The sequence below is a fragment of the Vigna umbellata genome, chromosome 3, assembly GCF_029865625.1.
Source record: "Vigna umbellata cultivar VRB3 chromosome 3, Vumbellata_1.0, whole genome shotgun sequence".
In the NCBI taxonomy this organism is placed as follows: domain Eukaryota; kingdom Viridiplantae; phylum Streptophyta; class Magnoliopsida; order Fabales; family Fabaceae; genus Vigna; species Vigna umbellata.
In genome coordinates this window covers 47820700-47843031 of record NC_142167.1, presented here as the reverse complement: position 1 = coordinate 47843031, position 22332 = coordinate 47820700, and the positions used below count along the sequence as shown (strand labels likewise).

At 31.7% G+C, this 22332-nt stretch overlaps 3 protein-coding genes across 5 annotated transcripts; all 3 read right to left on the bottom strand.

The window, feature by feature from the left end:
- Window positions 1-1259: 1259 nt before the first annotated feature.
- On the bottom strand, window positions 1260-3677 carry LOC124822941 (Pentatricopeptide repeat (PPR) superfamily protein). Its single transcript, XM_088110749.1, has one exon. The coding sequence runs from the start codon at window positions 3493-3495 to the stop codon at window positions 1507-1509; it is 1989 nt and encodes a 662-aa protein (XP_087966875.1). The 5' UTR covers window positions 3496-3677; the 3' UTR covers window positions 1260-1506.
- Window positions 3678-4527: 850 nt separating this feature from the next.
- On the bottom strand, window positions 4528-9989 carry LOC124822940 (pyrophosphate--fructose 6-phosphate 1-phosphotransferase subunit alpha). The gene is made up of 19 exons (XM_088110748.1): window positions 9709-9989; window positions 9422-9594; window positions 9218-9330; window positions 8924-8998; window positions 8645-8758; window positions 8479-8546; window positions 8207-8290; window positions 7838-7891; window positions 7618-7698; window positions 7442-7535; window positions 7291-7364; window positions 6968-7078; window positions 6826-6870; window positions 6672-6728; window positions 6129-6233; window positions 5905-6021; window positions 5676-5779; window positions 5281-5446; window positions 4528-4926 (listed from the first exon to the last, which is right to left on the bottom strand). The coding sequence occupies exons 1-19, from the start codon at window positions 9796-9798 to the stop codon at window positions 4798-4800; spliced, it is 1854 nt and encodes a 617-aa protein (XP_087966874.1). The 5' UTR covers window positions 9799-9989; the 3' UTR covers window positions 4528-4797.
- Window positions 9990-17593: 7604 nt separating this feature from the next.
- Window positions 17594-20357, bottom strand: LOC124840652 (cytochrome P450 71D11-like). Of its 3 annotated transcripts, XM_088110746.1 has the most exons (4): window positions 19380-20357; window positions 18620-19234; window positions 18481-18523; window positions 17594-17836 (listed from the first exon to the last, which is right to left on the bottom strand). In XM_088110746.1, exons 1-3 carry the CDS (start codon window positions 20289-20291, stop codon window positions 18518-18520), a joined length of 1533 nt encoding a protein of 510 aa, XP_087966872.1. In that variant the 5' UTR covers window positions 20292-20357; the 3' UTR covers window positions 17594-17836; window positions 18481-18517. The 3 variants fall into 3 exon arrangements, with proteins under 3 accessions (XP_087966872.1, XP_047172693.2, XP_047172692.2); XM_047316737.2 differs by lacking the exon at window positions 17594-17836 and having other exon boundaries at window positions 18310-18523; window positions 19380-20355; XM_047316736.2 differs by lacking the exons at window positions 17594-17836; window positions 18481-18523 and having other exon boundaries at window positions 18611-19234.
- Window positions 20358-22332: the final 1975 nt, after the last annotated feature.

Below are 22332 nucleotides of genomic sequence, written 5' to 3'. Positions count from 1 at the left end.
TAAGTAAGATTGTTTGGATCCACTTCCAAGAAAGGTGTCACAATAGACAAATTAATTACTAAGTTTTTTTTAACCAGAGTACTTTCAAACTAATCTTAAATATTTCTCAAGAGAAATTATTCATTAAAACAAAAACAAAGACTTTGCTAACAATAAAAATAACTAAACTACAACAAAAAAAACTCAAACTAAATTAAATGTGTATGCGTTAGAAAAAAAACAAATAAAAATCAAAGTCAAATTCAAAATATTAAAAATACTAACTTCCGTATGCCAAATTTGATAAGTTGTCATTGATGTTATCAAATTAATACGAAATTGATTTTCAAATACGACTCTTATAAAATGCAATGCTTAAAATTAAAAGTAAAAATCTATCATAATGAAGAATGTTGTTTAATGGAAGAATAAATAAGAGACTTTAAAACAAATATAATAAAATAGTCTAATTTAAATGTTTTCTCAATATAGATTTATCATCTATTATCCACAAATCATTGTTTATTTGATCATTGTTTGAGTTTCAAATTAATTAAAATACATTCTTAATTAATTTGAAGGCGATCTTACAATTAACCAAAGTAAATTCTGAATAAAAAATGAGATTATTCATAAAAAATTTAATAGAAATACATTCTCAGTAATCATAAGAAAGTTTCTAAATTTAAATCAAAGTATATTCTTAATCAAACCTAGAAACCATTAAACTTAAAAATCATTACTTTTGACATGATTGAGAGATGAAAAACATATAAGAAAGATAACTTAAATCAATAATCAAAAGAAACAAAAACATTAATTCAACTTAACCTCAGAAAAAATTACCGTAGAACAACCCTAGAAGCTTAATTCTCTGTAGATGGAGTGAAATACATGATGAAAATAAAGATGGAAGGAATAATAAATTTGCTAAGTACAGAGTGCTGAGTGTTTAGTTCCCTTTTTGTTTTCCTTGTTCTCTTTGTATAAGACTTGATTGAACAATATTTTAATTTTTCTATTAATAAAATCTTTTATCTTACACTGCAATATCTTTTAAACAATTAACAGATTTAGATAATTATAAAAATACTTAGAAGATATTTTCATATTTAATTATCTTTTAAAATATCTAAAAGATTTTTCACACTTAATCTTGTCTAAAATTCTAATTTACCTCTTCTGATTTCCAAACTCAATAAATTTACTTATACAAATTTTATTCAAATCAATCATTTAAACCAAAATTCTATAAAAAAATCGAATTTAAATAATAAATATGCACTCGTAAACATTCGTTCCTTTTTCATTCCTTTATGTCTTTTGTTGTCTCTATCCCTCAAAAGTCATAACCAGTTTTCGGGATCCAAAAATACGATATCGCACTCACCAAGTGATCTTTCCAATCACATTCATTCCATCCACTTGCAATCACACCAAGTGACATGGTCATCTGTTGCATATGGTTGGAAATATCTTGAAGGCCAATATTTTACCTTAGAAGAAGCTGAAAAATCATATACTATATTATCCATTGCCCAAGATATCATCCAAGATGCGGATTGGTCCCATATGACCCAATTTGTTAAAGAAGCCTCGTACTAGCACATTCCAAGTGACAATATTGGGAAATATTCCACTATTTAACATTTTATTTAGATAAACAACTGCCTCTTCAATGCTTAACCAATTGCATATGCCCCACAAGACGCTAGTGTGTGCTATTATGTCGGAACAGAATTCCTTTTCCGCTGTTATTTTATCCAAAACCTGGATGGCAGTTTTAACCTTACCCAGTTTGGAGTATGCATAAATAACTATATTAACCGTAACTGCATCTGGCTCCACACCAGTTACCAACATTCTCCCCAAAACCTGCAAAACCAATTCCTGCATTCCATGACTAGAAAATCCACACATAATAGTGTTGTAAGAGACAGAATTTAGCTCCACCTTCCTCTCTTCCAAATCTCTAATAAGCTCGCAAGCTTCTCTAAAACCCTTTGCGCAAAACAGCCCATCCAACAATTCGTTATAGGATCTTATATCAGGAAAACATCCATAACTCTGCATCTCATCAACCACACGCAAAGCCCATTGCACTCTCCCTCCACGACACAAGCCCTTGATAAACGTGTTGAATGTAACAACAGTAGGAGGACAACCATCAGAAACCATATTATCAATAAGCCGATAAGCCTGGTCAAACATAGAATTCTTACAAAGAACATCCACCATGGAGGTGTACACCACCACATTAGGCCGAACCCCACGATCTATCATCCTGTTCCACGTTTCAGAAGCGCCCTGCAAATCGCCAGCCTGCGCAAACCCATGAACAATTGTACTATACGTGGTCACGTTAGGCCTGCAAAACCAATCCTTCTCCATCTGATTACAAACCATCACAGCCTTATCCACATTCCCATTACAGCACAGACCATACAACAGCGTGTTGTATGCAACAACATTCGGCCGAACCCCCTCCAAAACCATAAACCTCCACAACCCAACCGCCTCCCCCACTCTCCCTCTAAAGAAATGCCCTTTCACCAAAGAACTAAAAGTGTGAGCATTCGGCCTGCAACCTCTCCTTACCATCTGCCCGAAAACAGCGAGCGACAACTCAACCTCCCCAATATCCGAAAGGCAACTAATGACACTAGAGTAAGTCAAAACATCAGGATCAATCCCTTTCCCCACCATCTCATTCACCAAACCAAACACCTCCCCAATTCTCCCCTCCTTGCACAATCCACAAACCAAAGCATTGCAAACAGACACCATATTCTCCACCCCATATCTCTTCGCCGCCTCCCACGCCTCATCCACCCGACCATCCCTACACATCCCCGCCACAACAGTCGTGTAACTGACCTTATCCGGGACACACCCTCTCTTGGACATTTCCACAAGCAGCTTGCAGGCACCATCCACCTTCCCATTTTTACACAGTGCCTTCAAAAGAATATTGTAAGTAAACACATTAGGCTCCAACCCTTCACCCTTCATGTTCTCATAAACAGCCCCAATGACGTGAAACCTGTTTTCAGCTTCACCAACAAGCGCATCGAGCAAGTGGTTGTAAATTTTCACAGTGGGCTTACACCCAAACTCCTTGATCCTGTAAAACAACTTCAGAGCCCGCTCGCCCAACCCAGCTCTCTTGTAAGAGTTCAAAACGCATATGAACAAGCCCTCAGAACAGGGGACGCCTTCGATTTTCATCTGCTGAAGGAGATAGTGAATGCTGTCGATTTCGACGTTGCTGCTTCCGAGTTTCTCGATCATGATGTGGTAGGTTAAAGGCGTGTGCTTGAAGACCGTGGAAGTGGCCACGTGTTGGAAGTATTGGAGAGCACGCGTGACGTCAGACTCGCGGCGAAGCGCTTGGGCGACGTGGGGCTCGGGTATGGGGGAGGAGGGTGGCGGTTCGAGGTGGCGCGTGGGGAGCACGAAGGGGATTGACGGTTTGCGATGTTTTAGTAAGAGGGAATAACCGTCTTTCAAGTACATTGTATGTTTTTTAGGTTAATGAAATCGAAGAAACCATAGAGAACAGAATGCAAACTTGTGATCGGAGACACTATCGCGGCTGCGTTTTTATGGCAGGGAATCTTGGAGAAGTGAAGCACCACCCATTGTTACTCTGTTGCTGCATCTTCTTTTTTTTTCATTTGAATATGTTTATTTAATGCAAATATACTTTTTATTCCTAAAACTTTTTTATTATTTATAATTTTACTGAATTTTAAGTGGTTATTCTTTTATTTTAGACATAAGTGAGCAAGATTAGAAGAAATTGCATGATATTTATGAAAAAAATAATTATAAATATGCAGCAAATTATTGTACTGTAAAAATATGTAGATAACTTGTAATATTTGATGTTATTAAGATACGGTGCAATCACTTTCACTATTTAGATACTTTATTTTTATTTTCTATTTTTTAAATTTAAAATATAATTAAAAACAGTATATATATAAACACGAAATAATGAAATTCTCCTTTACTACAAACCAAAGCTGTAAATATGGTAAAATACATGAACTAAAACTAAAATTAAGTATGTACATTAATTTAATATTGGATCGAAGAGAAAAATATCTTTCATTAATTTCTTTAATCAATAACGACTTAAGATTTATCTAGACAAACTTTTCTGTAAATTCTTACTAAAAGGGAAACAAATAAAGTTAATTTATGTATTAGCTAAAGCTAATATAGCCCTCTCATAATATACCAAATAAAAATTAATTTAAAAAATAAACTTGTGAAAAGAATTATTTTCTTATTATTGTATTCATAGAAAGGTGAATGCTGCATAATTATTAGGAAATTGGTCAACATTAATGGTATCAATTTCCTATTGAAAAGCAGAGCATTTTCCACGTGTTTGGTCGCAGATGCAAAGTTCTAAAAGTCACGTGCTAATTCAGAATGCTAGAATTTAAAGGGCTGGAATTTCACTCCGGGATACCAACGTTTGGAACAAAAACATAAGATCGGAATATGAAAAAAGAAATGTCCTAGGAAGAACAAAGATAACAGTAACAATCTCAAGCACCAAGCTAAATTATCAAACATTGTCTCACATGGAATGAACTCTCGTGTCTTCAAAAAAACAAAAAAATATGACCCAGTTGGGAACACAGAGCCAAAACTTTGACTACAGTATAATCTCACCTTGACATGCACCATGTCGGATCTAACTCTTATTTCCATTCAACAACTACTTCCATGGCTACAAAATGAAGAAACTAAAACCTTAGGCCTGAAAATATTGGAAAAGAATACAACTTCCATCTGCTCCTCTCAAAGGGCTGCCAGACTGTTCGTAGAAGTGGTTGACATGGCTGCCAGAACTTCGGTCACCGACGCCATCACGCTGAGTGCCGCCTTCAAAACCTCCTGAGGACACCCTGGTTTTACAATGGTTCGGACCTGAAATTTTAAGTAGAAATTCGATCAGAATGAGAAAATAGTGTTACCTATAATGATAACTATCATACTGTCATATGAAGATTTCTGATGGGTTGATATAGTTTTTAAAGTGATGAAGCATAGAAAGTAAACTCTAACAATGTTACACCTCATACCAACAAAACATGCAGATCAAGAGTTAACTTGGTACTCAAGAACTAAGGTCCTAACTCCATAAAAAGGTAGCAATGAGCATCAGTTAGCAGTCATAGGATTTGAGGTTTTGCACAATGAGTTTTCAATTCACTACTTAACATGAAAATTTTGTCTTGTCCTCTAGTTCTGTTAAAATGGAAGAATTTTAATAGGCAAGACCTGTTCAAGGTACTCCTGAAGCTTCTTAATGCGGCCCATGTAGTCCTGGTCTTCAACAGAGAGAGTTATGACTTTGGCATCTGCACCAGGACCATCAAACTGAAGTGGACCTGGATTTCTGTAAATATCATCCATGAGAAAGCTTGTTGCATTTTTTCTCAACAGCCTGCAACCAATTAAAATCATGAATCAGAGAAATGCCCTTAATAGAAACACTACCAAGAAATGAGACCAAGCAAGCTGAGGTGAAAGAAAACAAGTGTTGCTCTTATCAAGTACATGTTTAATCAAGTTATGTGAATTTACTGATTTGCATATAAAATCTCAGCAAAAGTCTTATATTCCATATGAAGGTATATATGAACACAAGCATCACACATGACAAGAAAACTTACTCATAAGCTTTGCCTCTCAAGTCCACGGTAGCTGGATGAATAGCAGGTTTTCCAATTGATGTGGCTCCTGGATTTGGAGACCATCGTTTCACAGTCATCATAGCCTAAAGTTCACCAGAGGCAAAATAGATGAGTCTCTACCATGGAAAGCATTGATATATTACACAAAGCTATCAAAAACAACCATAAATTAAATAATACAAGAAAAATAATGGTAAGAATGACATACTGCTATTGGAGCAGCCCCACATCGCCACTTGTTTACAGGATTCTTCAGGTTAGTTACAGTTGCCATGTACCCATTAAGACCTGCGGCAAGTATATGGTAGCAGATGTGTCCAAGGACCTGCAATGATATCAAAGGTTATTAACAAAAGTGGGAATTGGAAACACTTTCAAATGAAATTGACTATAAGAGCTAATAAACAAAGGGAGATTACTGAATCAACATACATATGCGTAATCACAGTCAAATTTTGATGGAAGAGATCCACGAGCTTGATAACCAAAAAAGTGGCAAATGGCATTGAACTTCTTTCCCTTGTATGTACCTTCTTTCTGTCAAAAGGAACAGGAAAATATTTTAAATATCAAAGCAGCAGTGGAAAATTTACCATCAACAAAATGAAATTAATCAAGATAGTAATCATATAAAGTATGGCTCAAGATTATATCATTCATAACTGACAGTTGACCCTTCATGATGATTTTCAAACAAAACTAATATATTACAAAAATGACCAACCATTTGATGTAACAGAAAATGTTCTTATTTCATAAATATCAACAGGAATAGAAAAGAAATAAAAAAGTTTCATGGTAAACTGTGACAAAGCACGTGCTCAACAGAGTGGGTTGCCTTCTAAATCAAACTATGCATCACAGAGATCACAAACAAATAAACTCATGATAATGATCATTAGAAGTGCAAAGAAGATGGAGAGTCAAGTAAAAGGGTATTGGGGAGAGAATGGGACAGAGATTGAGTGACCATACCAGGCGCTTGTTTATCTCTGCTTCCACAAGATATGCTAGTAATTTCTCAGTTTCAATCTGTAAATCATTACAAAGAACAAGAGACATGAATGAAGGAATCTGAAATTCCCTATCAATTCATACAAAGAGCAAAGTATCTTGTTGTGATTATTACCTGTGATAACTGTGCCGAGTCATCGGATTCAGGGTAAAGGAGCAACTGCAGCATTGAAGATCATTGTCAGATTTTCTATCATACACTCTAGAACTAAATTGACACAATGCCCACCAGTGTTCAGCATGGTAAATGAGTTTACCTGTCGCCTAATAAAAGGAGGCAAAAATTCAAATAGAGCAGATGCCCATGGTGAAAGCTGAGAAGATATCTTGTCAACAGCAACACCTTGTCTGAGTAAGCCATGAATTTCCTGAGGTACAAAAAAGGTATTGGTAGGAACAGATTAGATTAAGGTTAATCTCTTCCACAAGAGATGAAAATTGCAAAACTAATATATAAAAGCAATGAGAGAAACTGTCATTTTATGATACTTCAACAATCTACAATGTATACTTGACTGACAGATATCATTCTGCTTAGTGCTCAGGCGGAGCTTAACCATCGAGAAAGAGGAGTTTTTACCTTCAAGAGTGCATACACTTCAGGAATGCTCTCTATCAGCCCTTCTGGTAGGAGGATTACTCCATGGTATTTGTCTGAGAAAAACAGAGGAATGTGACATTAGACCTCATTACATACACATATATAAAGAGGCAATTCAGATTGTTCAAACCTTGCTCCGCCCTGGTCTGAACTGCATCAGTAATCTGTTTTGTTATTTCAAAAAGGGTCAGCTTTGATGCAGCAACCTCCTCACCAAGAATTACCTGCATAAAACGTATGAAAGATAACTGTCAGCATGGAACTATAACACAATACGCATAAATCATGTGAGACAGCAATACGCACCATGTTTGGATGGGACTGGAGAGTGCATTCCAATGCAACGTGTGAGGCCTTGCGCCCCATAAGACGGATAAAATAATAATACTGGAAAAGAAAAGTCATTCAGAGAGGTACATGAAAAGAAAACTAATGAAAGTAACAATGCCTACCTTTTCCAAATTTATACACACGCCACACGCAATGATATCAAAGAAAATCATGCAAGATACATTAGACTCATTACCTTCTCTGCAGAGAGTGCATCAGTGCAGACATTGCTGATGAGCTGAGAATTCACCTGAATAAACAGAAAATAAAATTTTACTGCCACTTCAATTGCTCATTATTTCATAGCATATGCAATCATTTTATCAAACAAAATGCCCAAAGAGAGGGGAAAACTCCTAACACACATGGCCGTGTCATGATGAAAATAATCATGCCATTACCAATTTTAATGATAGATGGTATACAGTGTCAACATTACCAGTTACATAAAATCATGTTTTCCATACAAAGTATTTAGAATAGTAAGTATACCGTGGTCCACCACATGTTAATGCAAAAATAATATTTATATTATAAATAAAGGTCTTAATCACAAGAAAAATACCTTACAAATTGTATCAAAACCAACATTGGTTTCCACAAACTGGTTTTTAAGATCTCCGTTAAGAGTCACAGGTACACCAACCACCTGCAGAATCCAACTAATCAATAAATTGAAAATTTAAATGAAATTAAATGATGAAAACAACAGCTCAATTTTAAACAAATTAAAAATTAATTAATTATGAATATAAAAAAGCAATACCAAACGTAAAGCTTCGGTAAAGACCACTCCAAGAGAAAATGAACAAAATCCAAAACAATGACTAAAAATACCTTTGTGGAGCAGTTGGCTACAGCAAAAGTTTCTGCAAGTTGTGCAGCATCCGTGTTTGATGTCACCCCTGAAAGATAATGTATTTCAGCATTTAGAAACCCCTCCTGAGGATGTGATGATAATGATAATAAAGGATACATGAAGGTCCAAGATGCTTAAGCATACCTCCGATTATGACAAGGCCGTCGAGTTTCAAATGTTTGCATGTAGCAAGCGCAGCATTAACCTGCTCTGTAGTCCTAATTTGATCTTTTGTCCGACCAAGTAAATCATAACCACCTGTGAAACAACAACCATTGAATGACAACAAGGAGTTAATAACACAAATGACAAACTAGTGGCTATTATCAACAATTTCACTTGCCACAATTGACCAATAAGGAGCTAATAACACAATAAATTAACGAATGGCCATCATCCAAAACTTCACTTGCCACAACCAACCTTGGTTTTTGTATGAGGAAAGAACAGTGTCCGTTATCTCGAGAGTTTTCTGGGCGAACAGACCTTCTGAACCACCTGTAGATGGAAGAAATAAGGAAATGCAGACCTGGTTATTCATTTGTCAAACAAACAGCGGCATTTTATGGTTAATGTAAACACTTTTGTTGTGTGTAATACATAGCATTAGATATAGGAATATTCAAAGTAAACTAAACACAGTTAAGACGCCCAATTACAATATTATTTTACCAAAAGAAAAGCTGAGGATCCATCGAGCAAATTAAATTCAATTACCAAGAAATCCAAGCAAAACACTGTTGGGATTGTGAATTTTGAGAGCATTGTGGAGACCCCAGATAACATTGTGTCCTCCAGGAGATTGTCTCCCACAAAAGACAACTCCCACCCTACAACAACACAATCAATATTAAGAAATTCATGACAAAACAGATTCACAACAATGGCTAGGAAACATAAACATGATAAGCAGACACAGACCTAATAGGAGGGAACTCGGTTATGATCTGAGCATCAGGGACTTTGGCAGTGGCCCTGAGAAAGTGAGCCAAAGGGTGTCCGTAGGTGTGAGGAAAAGCCCTGGCGATGGTGAGGGCGTCAGTGGGGTCAGCAGTGGTGGTAGCATCACCAAATTCAACCCTCACAGTGGTTCCCTGCACAAAAAGCCAAAAGGGTCATCGTCCAAATGAAAAATAAAAATTAAAACTTTACAAACCCCACTGCTCCCACAACCCCTGAAACCGACAAGATCTGAAACCAGCCAGCACCTGCAGGCAAGGGGGAAGCTCCGGCTGGTACAAAGACCGAATCCTTTGAAGATCTGAAAGCTCCCTGGGAATACCATAATCAGAATCCATGGATTCAACCCCTTTGATGCCTCAACAGAGAGAACAAAAAAAAAACGTATGAAACAAACACACTACGACGTTGTTGTTGTTCTAAGCTACTGTGTGAGTGTAACTATTGTTGTTTGGTGCAGTTGTTGAGTGGTGAATGTTGGGTGATGGGTAGGGTACCCTTTTAAGTGCACCTACCAAACTCCTTTTTTTTTTCTCTGATTCTTCAAAACAAATGACTCCTCTATCCAACAAGAACTGACCAACCAAGCCCACCGAATTCGGGTCTTTTTACCATATAGCTATTCGAATATTCTCCTTATTCTCATTTTTTTTTTCTTTTTTTCTCTTCTTCTTTTTCAATAAATTACTCTAAACAAGTTTGGTGAAGATAAACAAAACAAACATAACCTCTTTCTGGTATGTTTATCTTCACCCTACCTTTCTTTTGTTTAAAAAACACTACTTTTTGCCTTAACTTTTTCATTCTTCAACAAAACCTTTTATTATTTAAAGATATAATTGCACTGTGCTCTCTTAGAAAATTATTGTGAAAGTGAATTAGGCAACTTCCTTTTTCAAGAGTAATAGAAGTAAATTCCATTTTCACCTCATAATTTGTTTGTCTTATAATCTACCTTGTCTTTTTAATGTTCATGATATTTTTTCTTACAAGCATATAAAATAATTATTTTGAAACAATTAGCAAATGATTTATTATCATTAAAGTTCACCTCGACTAGAGATATAATCATGTAAAATTTATCTATAAATCTATTTATAGAATTCAATTAAGTATAAAATTAATTTCTTAAAGTTATATATATATATATTTAATGACTAGATTAATCATATGATAAAACAGTATATAATTCAAGAAAAATTTTGAAAAGTAAAATTATAGTTTCCAACTTTAAATTTCAGAAAAAGTTAAAAGAAATTCTTGCACTGGGAGTAGAACGGATAAAAATATCAATGAATATTTAAAAACAAATACGTGATTAATCTATATTAACATTCTTAATTATTTTTAATTGAATAATTTATATTTTATTAAACTAAAATAACATCATTATTTGATAATATGCAATCAAAAGTGATTATTTACAAAATTGTAATATTATTTTCATATTAAAAATCCAGAGAAATAAACACTAAAAACCTAATTTAGGAAAACTCATTATAATGTATTTACTTTTCATACCATTTGGCCATTCATGCAAAGCCACTCTTAAATTTTGAGGTTTTTTTTTCTTACCTTTATTTCCCACTGGGTTGTGCTTTTTGTCATTTTCCATGTACAAGAAAAAGTAGGGAGAGAAACCAAATTTACTTTATAGTTTTGAAAAGTAAAAAGTATGATGAAAAAGCGTAGGCATTTAGATCTGAAAAGGGTTGTATTATGCAATTTATGTTAGATTCAGATTCCTTATCTTGAGAAGGAATAATGGGTAAATTTTGGTATTTACTTATATTTTACATCAAAATTTCTTCTGCAAAAAGTTAAAAGGTGGTGGCTATTAACATTTAGTTTGTGATTTATTCTTGAAAACATATAGAATAGCAAATTTGTATATTTGCTAGAAGTATAGTATTATTCTATTATTCTAGTTTAACAAAAACATCAAACTATAAAAAAAGAAACAAAGGATGGTGTAACGATCCGGGAAATATTGACTGTCCTCACACATCATCACGAGACTTTCCAATGTGCTTTGTCCGGGAAAACTTCTCAGAAGGTCATCTATACCTAAATTATTCCAGGCTAAGCACACTTAACCATGGAGTTCTTATGGGTTTGGCTACCGAAAAGCAAATGCATTTGGTGATATGAGTAGTCAAATCAATCCCTTTAAGCTATCTTTCAACTGTATAGTCTCATACCTATACAGTCTCTACATCCCTCTCATTCCGGTGTATGTTCGATTCGTCCATGTGTCCCTTCCACTGGAAGCCTGCCAGGAGCCGCTCCTTGCCAGTGCCCCTTGCACTTCGTGCCTCTTACATCGACGATCACTTCCCGCCCTCGTCAGTGCCCGGGTGTCACCGTCCATAACTATATTAATGTTTTCAATGACATAATGAATGAAAAAGATGTGAACAATTTTATTTGAATAAAATAAAATAAAAACTGTTTTAGCACTGAAAAAATAAATAAAATATCAGATAAAACTAAGAAACGATGAAAATAATAATTTATATAATTAAGGCTATATTTTATAATGAATTCAAATGAGTATTTGGTTTGAAAGAATTCAAATCCAACGTGAATGAAATCTGTTTGTAATGGTTTAGAGTTGTACCAATCAATAGTGACACCAACGGAAAGTGAAGAAATAAATGTAATTTTCACGCAATGGTATGGTGTTGACTTAGAATGATGGATTAGGTGCATTCCTTCTCTCACAATTTTATATTGGACTTTTCCATTAAATGTTGATACTTCTTTTTACTATTTATAATGATTTTTCTTATTTAAATAAAATGATACTTTAAAAAAAATAGATTTAATTCATAAAAAAATTGAAATGTACATTATTTTATTTCATAATAAATGGTGTACTTACTAGTATTTCATATATTTATAACACAATTTAAATATGTTATACATTGGTTATTATTAAAAAATTAATGATAATTATGTAAAAATAAAATATGATAAATCAAATATATTTTATTATATTAAAAAATTATTAATTATTTATAATAATAAGCAAGTCTTAATATAACTAACAACAAGATACATTGATGATAAAATTCTACTAGTAAATAAAAAATTGTGGATAAAATAACATACGAATGTTATTAATGAAAAATTTATTGGTAAAACAAAATTTATCGATGATAATAGAGACGTAGAAAAAGAGGAGGAGGAAAAATAAGAAAAAAAAAATAGATAAGGAAAGAAAAAAAATAAGAAGATTCAATTGCAATATTTACTTATAAATTTTACTAACTATTGATGAATTTAAATCGTTAATAACTAATGATGGATATTTTTAATAAAATTTTACAATGAATTTTTTTCTATTTGTCAATAAAATTTATTAATCAACATTTTATGATGATTTTTTTTACCATTAATAATTTTGCTTTACTAACAAATTTTTGTGAATATCAACCGATAAAATTCATCAATAAATTTCATTCTTTTTGTATCATAAGTTTTTATTTTAAACATAAAAATATAATTATTGTAATATGTTTCTTTTTATTATTTTACGATTTGTTCAATTGATATTTAGTTCCTATATCGGGGATAAATATTTTATTGTCTTTTAATATTTTTTTACTTAATTGAGTTATAGTTTTGTTTAAAATCTCAAATGACAATCCTTATGTTAAATTGATGTTAATTATGTTTGATGAATGTATCTTGAATTTTTATTTTTTATTTTTTACCTTTTTAATTTTGTTTTTGTTTTCAATTTTTTTTTCATCCATCATTTCCTTCACTCCCTGTATCATCCCCGTCTCCTTTCTCCTCCTCCCTTGCATCACCGCCAACCCTACCACCAGCAAACCCCACACCATCATCGTTTATATATACTTAAGGTCTTATTTTTTTGAGTAGATTTGACAGAGTAAATTTGAAGAGATTTGAGAGGATTTGAAGATAAATTTTTTTGTCGTTTATTTGGATAAATTTGGAGGTAAATGAGAGTGAATTTGAAAATAAAATTTGTGAGAATTAGTATAAAATTGTATTGACGTGACAAATTAAAAAAATTTATTTTCAAATTCACTAAAAAAAATAAGACGTAAGAGATCTTAAAAATGTAATTGGCTGTGTATACTAGGCGTGCTCATAAAACACATTTTGGCATAAGTGATTTTTAAAAATTGAAGTGATCTTTAAATAAAATTAAAATTCAATTAAGTAAAAAAATTATTGAAAACGACATAAAAGTAGTAAAAAATTACTTACATTATTACTTACCAATTTAATCTATATATTTTATAATATTCTTTAATGTTATATTTCACTGAAGCTTGAATAAGGAGAGTTACATGCTTGAGTTTCTAGTCCATGGTAAAGTCATAAACGTGCTTTTTTTGACCACTTTATAGATTGATATGCATTTTGGCGTTCTGAAAAAAGGACAACAATTTCATCTTCTCCTTTCTTAAACCAGAGAAAGAAATATTTGTTCAATCTCTCATTTTCAAATCATTTCAATGGTCAAAGCATCTAGAACAACAAAATTTATTATATATATCTTTCCGATGTTTTCACTTTCTCAAACTCCCGTTTTATTATATTTTAATATCTAAACAAACAAGACTTTGCACTTTGCAACGTTGACTCTACGGTTTCCTTTTTATTCTAACATTTCTTTTCAACTATTTTCAAGACTTACTATAATAATAATATTGACAAAAATGTTTTCAGAAATTTGTCTAATTAGAATCTTCGCAGCCCAAAGAAAACAACTTGAAGAAAAATTCTATTCTCTAGAAGAAAAACAAAGCATAAAAACATATTGTGACGGAAGATACAATGACAAGAAGGTAATTTTTTTTAAAATATATTAAGTATAAAATTTATATACAATAATTTTATAATTTGAATTGTTTTAAAAAATATACAATAAATCATGTATTATTAAATATTTAAAGTAATAGATGATAGTAACCAACGTTGGGTGTTATTAAGCATTGACTATAAAGTTAAGTATTTGTTTATTAAATATTTTTGACAAAAATTATTATTAATTATATTTTTTTAAAATTAATTTGAATAATAAAAAATATGATACTCATTAAATATTTTTAGAAAAAAATAGTAACCGATCATAATTAAAAAATACTTTGTTTTTGTGTAGTTAGAAAATAGAAGAGGAAAAATATTGTGTATTGAGTAAGTTGACAACCTTAAATTATGGTAAACTTTAATATATAATTTCTTTACCTGAGATATCCATAGCTCTTATATCTTGTATGTGCATTTGACCCAGAAAAAATGTAAAAGCTTTACAAAGACAAGAAGAAAAGCAAAGAAAATATAAACTAATGGTATAAAAAGATAAATTATTTGTTACAAGAAGTTTAATTGGTTAGTTTACTCATATTTAAATAAACAATACTAATTTAGATATTATTTGATAAACTAAAAATTTTTAATTTCTAAATAAGTTATGGTAATTAAAAATTATAATTAATGAATAACTAAACTCTAAATTAATTAAGAAGATTTTGACTAAAAAAAATTAGTATATAAATTGATCATTAATTAATGTAGGTTTAAGTCATCCAATTTTTAAAAATATATACATGTATTCAAATATATAATAATATCTCCTTAACTGTTAAGATAACATCTTATAAATTATACCCGTTAAGACAAGATTGTCTAAACATTAGGTGTTAAGATAAAATTATCTGAGTAAATATAGTTTTGAAGTTTAATAAAGCATCTAAAGGAAATAAATTAAATGTAAATGCTAAAGGTTATATTAAAAATATTCTAAATGCTATATGTTAACGTACACTTATAATGTCTATAATGTCTAAACACTTAGATCCTTTAACGATTTATTATATCTACATTGTAATACTATTTTAAACAATATATATTAACATAATTTTAAAATTTTAAGAATAGAAATTTAAGTCTATTTTAATAAAAATTTAAATAATATTTTAAATTTAGTTAACCTGATTTCATATTCTGAATTTCATTTTAATATAATTTATAATTAACCAAATTTCATTTTAGTGTTATTTTGATATATGTTAATTGAATTTTAAAATCCAGTTAATATATTTTTAAAATTTTGTTTATTAATTATTTAAAGACTATAATTTGTCTTTACGGATGAATTTCATTCTAATAAACAAAAATAGTAAAAATTGATAATACTAAGGTATAATATGATTAATAGTATTATATAAGTTATAATATCACGAATAATAATTTATTTATGAATTAAAATATGTAAATATATTGTTTATGATTATTGACTTTTGAAATCCGTACCATATTTTAAAATCTGGTAGAAAAATATAAAATTTTTAAATTTAGAAAAAATAAATATTCCGATTCTGAAATCTTGGAAAAGTAAATACTGTCTTTCAAAACTTGAAATAAATAAATACCAAATTTCAAAATATGGAAGAAATAAATATCAATTCCAATAAATATTAAATTTCTAAATAGAGAAGAAACAAATATTAATTTTGAAATTAGATGAGTTTCCTAATTGGATTTTAAAATCTGATAAACTTCAAAATTTGATGAGTTTCTTAATTGGATTTTAAAATCTAATAAATTTCAAAATTTGATGAGTTTCTAAACCAAGTTTCTTCAAAATTTGAATTTTGATAGTTTTTAAATTAAATTTTAAAATTTAATACCTGAATAAAAAACTAAAACAAGAAGAAAATGCTTGAAAACTTAAGAGTGCATTGTTCATTAAACATAGAAGACACAACAAATGTGTTTTGATAAGGAATAATTACTGCTTATCTAATTTTTTTTAATGTAAACTTTTACTAAAGGAAAAAATTGTGAACTTGGATATAGAGAGAAATATCAGAGGTGCAGAGAGAAGCTCCTTTAGTTTATCTACTAACAGAAGCCCACTGTGTAAATAGTAGTTAAGGGCACACCAGAAAGACAGCTTCTTCCAATACCTCTCTATAAATTCTCCCCTTGCACCCCCATATAAAAAAGTTTCATTTTTGTTGAATTGTGTAATCTTTAGTTAAATTTTTGAATATAGGAAACATTTTATTTTTCCTTAAAAAAAGACTTTTAAATTATATAATCCAAAATGTAAAAATGACTTCCAAAAGCTGAAAAGAAATAAGAAAAAAATCACTTTGAGATTACACAATTAAAAAGTTATTAACTTCCGTATTACATTATATGTTATATGGAAGACTTTTTTAGTTTTTCAACTGTGTGCTTTGACAGTTTTTTTAAGAATTTTTTTTTTTAGGATTACAGAATCTAAAATCATTGCTCTGTCTTGGCAATTTTATACAAGCTCCTTTGGTATCCTTACGACAAAATTGATTGGTCTTATATCTATTCGATGTGGGACTTCCAACACATTTTACTTTGAATTTATTACCAAACTCAAAGCTACTTATGAATTAGAGTCATGGTTAAACTCTAGTCATAACTCTGATACCATGTTAAAAGTGAACTTTAAACTTAACCCAACTCCACAAAACCAACTTATAGGATGAGATTTGCACCCACTTATAAACTATCAATTGACCTTATTTTTAGTCGACGTGAGATTGAATTTATTACCAAACTCAAAGCCACTTATGAATTAGATACTCAATTGAAACAATTATAGAGTGAGGTCTCTACTGATCCAAACTCACATGTGGGGTTCTCTATTGTGATGCTCTGTTGTTATATAAAGGAAAGTTGTATATTGGTCATTATCTTTCTTTTAAGGCAATGTTGCTTAAGGAATACCATAACAGCCCCTTGGGAGGTCACATGACATGGGTGTCCATAATACATTTCAGCACATTCATGAGAATTTTCATTGACCTGGAATTAAAAGGGAGGTTGTAGCCCATGTGAAGTCTTGTCTTACATGTCAAGAAATTAAGTCCCCTAACCATTCCCCATACTGCTTTTTTCCAATCTATCATTTAGCTAATAAAAAAATTGATTGTTTTAGGTTATGATAGCTGTCATACCAAATGAACTGGACAAACAAAAATTAATAACTCTTAACGAATTTGGTTAAGATAGTCACGAAAATAGTTACAATTAACAAAAGATATTAACAAGCTCATTTTAATATATATATATAAATATAAATATATGATTGACAAGAAGGTCAAATAATTCGTTATGAGTACTCACTATTTATTAAATATTATCACGTAAAGTTACTGACTTGAGTATTCAAGTGTCTTTTACAAGTATCTTCTTACATGATTGGGAGAAGAACGAGAGAGAACGAATAACACAACTTGAATAACGGAAGACCATTAAGAAATCATTTAATCTCCAGAATAACCTTAAATGCTTTGAGTAAAGAATCTCTATCTTAATTCGAAACAATTGTGATTTCAAGAAATTGACCTAAAGATGAAAAAAGGCTAGTTAATTGACCTTTACCAATCTTAAAAGTGAATCAAACAATGAATTGATTTGTATTGGATTATAATTCCAAACAAAAGACTTTTGAAGGATAATTAAATTTGAAGTTAAGCGTACAGAAAATGTTTTGAAAATTCTCAATTTTTTCCCATCTTCAGTTTGCAATGGCATCCATGTAAGGCAATTTGAGAAACACAAGTAGAAACCAGGAATGAATGATGCAATTTCTTCTTTTTATCTTTCTTATATCAGAGTAATAATACTTTAACAGCCATAATATTTGTCACAATATCAACAACAATTGAATTTATTACGAAACGGTTTATAGTATTGATGTTTATCTATCATGTACTTTTGTATTTAATATTGAATAGACCCTTTATAACAATTGTCATAACTATATCTTATTTTTTATTTTAAATAATAAAAAAACTTTTGGAATTATGTTACAAGAATTCAAATTCAATACGTAATTTTAGTATTAAAAAAAGAGTTTGAAACAAAATTCCACAAGTTAGGTAGTACCAGAGGCAGAAAATAAGATAGTAATGAGATATGAAAAGGATAAAAGAGTACTAAGAAACAAAAGAAGCATTCAGTTCCGTAGCTATAAAGCAAGTTCATACCAGAAGTGTCGCTGACTTTGGATGCACCATATAATCTTCAGTTCTAAAAAAGTCACCAAAGAAAAACAAGCTTCTTTCAATTGGGTAATCCAGAAAAATTCAAAAAGGTTATAGTAATTTCTGGTATGGTTTATCTTACCAGAAAAGATGGAGAAGTAACAGGTATCAAGTATAGGTCATCTTTTCTTCTAACAGTAACTCCAAATTGCTCAGTCATGTCCAAATCCTCATTTTTGATTCCCATGGGAAGCTTCCAATCAAAGTGATACAACAAAAATGCAAGTGTCAGCTCAACACTTATCAAACCAAATGTGCTGCCTGGGCATATTCTTCTTCCAGCACCAAAAGGAATGTACTCAAAATTGTTCCCTTTGTAGTCAACAGAGCTATCAATGAATCTCTCTGGATAAAACCTTTCTGCTTCACTCCAATAGTTAGGATCTCTTCCGATCGCCCAAGCATTCACAATTACCTTGCTTTTGACTGGAATATGATACCCTTTAATCTCACATTCTTCTCTGCTTTCTCTTGGAAGTAAAAGAGGAGCTGGTGGATGTAACCTTAGGGTTTCTTTCACAACTAACTTCAAATATTTGAGTTCATCCATGCAAACTTTATCTACTCCTTCTTTCATATTGAATACCTCTCTCACCTCATCTTGTGCTTTCTTCATTACTCTTGGATCCTTCATCATCTCTGCCATTGCCCAATTAATGGTAGTTGCAGATGTCTCTCCTCCAGCAGCAAACACATCCTGCAAAGTATAATTATCATGGATTTTACCTTTTTCAATGTTAGAAGTGTACTTTTAAGTAACTTAGACTCAGATAAACCAGGTAAACCTGTCAAACAAACCATGAAGTTGTTAAAGTGTATCAAGGGATGAAGATTATCCTCACCAGGATTATAGCCTTGATATTGTCAATAGTTAAGCAAATATCCTTGTTACTTTCATTACCATCCTGAAATTTTAGAAGAACATCTATCAAATCTTCCTCTGCTTCACCTTGGCCTCCTCTGCCTTTGGACTTTGCCTCTTTGTGTTCACTGATGATGTCTCCTAATATCCTATCAACTTGTCCGTGCAGTCTCTCGAGCTTAGGCCTCAAACCAGTAATAATTTGAAGCCATTTAGCTGAAGGAAACAGATCTCCTATGTTAAAACCCGATCCACTTTCCACAGCTTCTTTCACCGCTGATATGAATTCCTCTTGGTCTTTGCATTTCATGCCAAACGCAGCTCTTGACATGATGTTATATACAGATGAAAGCACTGCTTCAGTGAGGTTCAAGGGAGACCCTTTATGTGAATCGATCATTTTGACAAGATGGGTCAGTACTTCTTCTCTTATTGGCTGGAATGAGCTGACACGTTTTTGGGTGAAAAGCTCCACTGTGCAGATTTTTCGAAGCTGTCTCCAATAGTTTCCATAGGGTGCAAAAATTATATTTGTGGATTCATAAGACAATATATCAGAGGCTAGAATTGTAGGCCTTGATGCAAAGATGAGATCATGGTTTTTCATGATCTCCTTGGCATATTCTGGTGAGGAAACAATGATTGTGAAGACCTCCCCAAGTTGGAGATGCATCAAGGGACCATATATTTTGGCTAAGTCTCTTAATTTTCTGTGTGGTGTAGTTGAAAGAAGATTGTGTATGTTTCCTATAACAGGTAGCTTCCATGGTCCTGGTGGTATGTTTGGAGATGACTCAGTTTTCTTGAGATTGGTCCCTATTTTGAGTGCCAAAATCATGAAGAGGAAAAAGGAGAGGATAAGGGCTGATATATTAAGCAGTTGAGAATCCATGGTGAAGGAAGAGAGTGGTGAAGGAACTAAGACTTGATAAAGATAAGGATTTGGTTGTCTTTGTCTGTGTGTGTTTTATGCTAATTTCAATGTAAAATACATCTTCACAATGACCAGAACTTTTAAAATTTGTCTTTTTACAGTGTTGATTGAAAGCATTGACAATATATTAATATGTGTTTCATTTATAGTTTCCGTGCGACATCCAACTGCTTTTTTGTCGTTTTTTTCTGAACGCATCAATCCATCAAGTAAAAAATATGTTTTTTTAACAATTTTTTTACAATAATTTATACAATAGTTAATGATTGTTCTATTTCAAATATAAAAATCAATCAAATAATAACAAATATCAAAAAATTATTAAAAAGAAGTTGATAATATATCATAATTCTGAGTGCCCATTCTCATGTTTTAGGACTATTTTTTTTCAATGGAAACACTTTTAAGATTAATATTCTGTAGATCTTTAAATTTTAGATTCTTCACCTATTTTATAATCTATTCATGCGAACGAACTGGAATAAATTATAAGACATTATTTTAAACCTAATTAAGTCAATAAATTTATATATTGCTTTACTTATATATTATTTATCTTACATATTTTTATCTGTCCCTTCCAACTCACCACTTAGAATTCTTAACATATAATTATTTGGTTGTTGTTTGATATATACTTCTTCGTCTCGTGATTGTAATTGGAATGTTTGTAGGAAAGGAAGTGTTTGTATTGCTTTTTACTGTGAATTTAAGTTCCATACGAAATAGAAATGTATTACCGAACATTTTAGTTACTGATAATATATTTTGAAAATATTTTTTTATAACATTTTAACATAGTTTAGGTGTCTTTTGTGATTTTGTGATTGTTTCATGTCAGTATTTATGATTATTATTATTATTGATTATGAAGTAAATTTTAGATCAATGATACGTTGTTAAAATTTAGACTCTGTTTTTCTAGCAGTTTATAAATGTTAGTATTTTGAAGGTTGTGAAAGGAGTAGTTGATGTGGTAGAGAAAATGTAGAGATAGTAGAATGTAGAAGTAGTAGTTGAAAGAAGTGTTGTAGTTGTCTTTAGTTGTAGTAGATGTTGGTTCATACAAATGATAGATGTTGGCTTCATACAAAATGATAGATGTTGGCTACATCTTTAAATGGTAGAGTTCATGGGTATTTATAGACCCATAGATTATTCTAGAACATACTAGCCACAACTTATGTGGAATGTTCTAGATTTTTACCTATGTAGAATATTCTTGATTTTTCTTCCTATCTTAGGTTTTCCTAGAATATTCTAGAACTTGTATTACATTTCAATTCTTCTATTTAAGGAGCTTCTACATTCTTCTAGAATTTGCATTACACTTTAATACTCCTCCTTAATGCAAATTCGGTAACTCCAAGCATTGTGTGCAGTAGTTCAAATCTTTGTCTTGGTAACATATCTTCAATTTGATCTTCTTCCTCCATTTCCTTGACCATACTTCTTGCTTTGATGTTTCTTCATAACAGTTAGGCTCAATCATAGCCATATTGCAAGTTTCATATATGTCTACCAAAGATCTTACTCTTCTTGGACTAGATTCAGGTGAAGAATCTTGTTGTGGAGGTGAAGAAAGCGTACCTAAATTTTCTTCCTCTTCTTGAGTTTCTTCTTGAGATTGTTGCACTGGAAGTAGAATGTTGCTTTTAACAACTTTTTCTTCTTCCCAATTCCAAGAAGCATTTTCATCAACTTCAACATCTCGACTGATGATGAGCTTTTTCGTTTGTAGGTTGTAGACTCGATAGCCTTTTGATTGTGTGCTATATCCCAAGAATATTCCTCGTATAGTTTTGTCTTCAAGCTTGTGCCTCCTTTGATCAGGAACATGTATGTAGCAGATAGATCCAAATACTCGTAGGTGTTTAGCCGATGGCTTTCTCCCACTCCAAGCTTCAATAGGAGTCTTATCTTGGACTGCTTTAGTTGGACATCTGTTTAGAATATAAACTGCAGTGTAAACTGCTTCAGCCCAAAAAGTGTTAGGCAT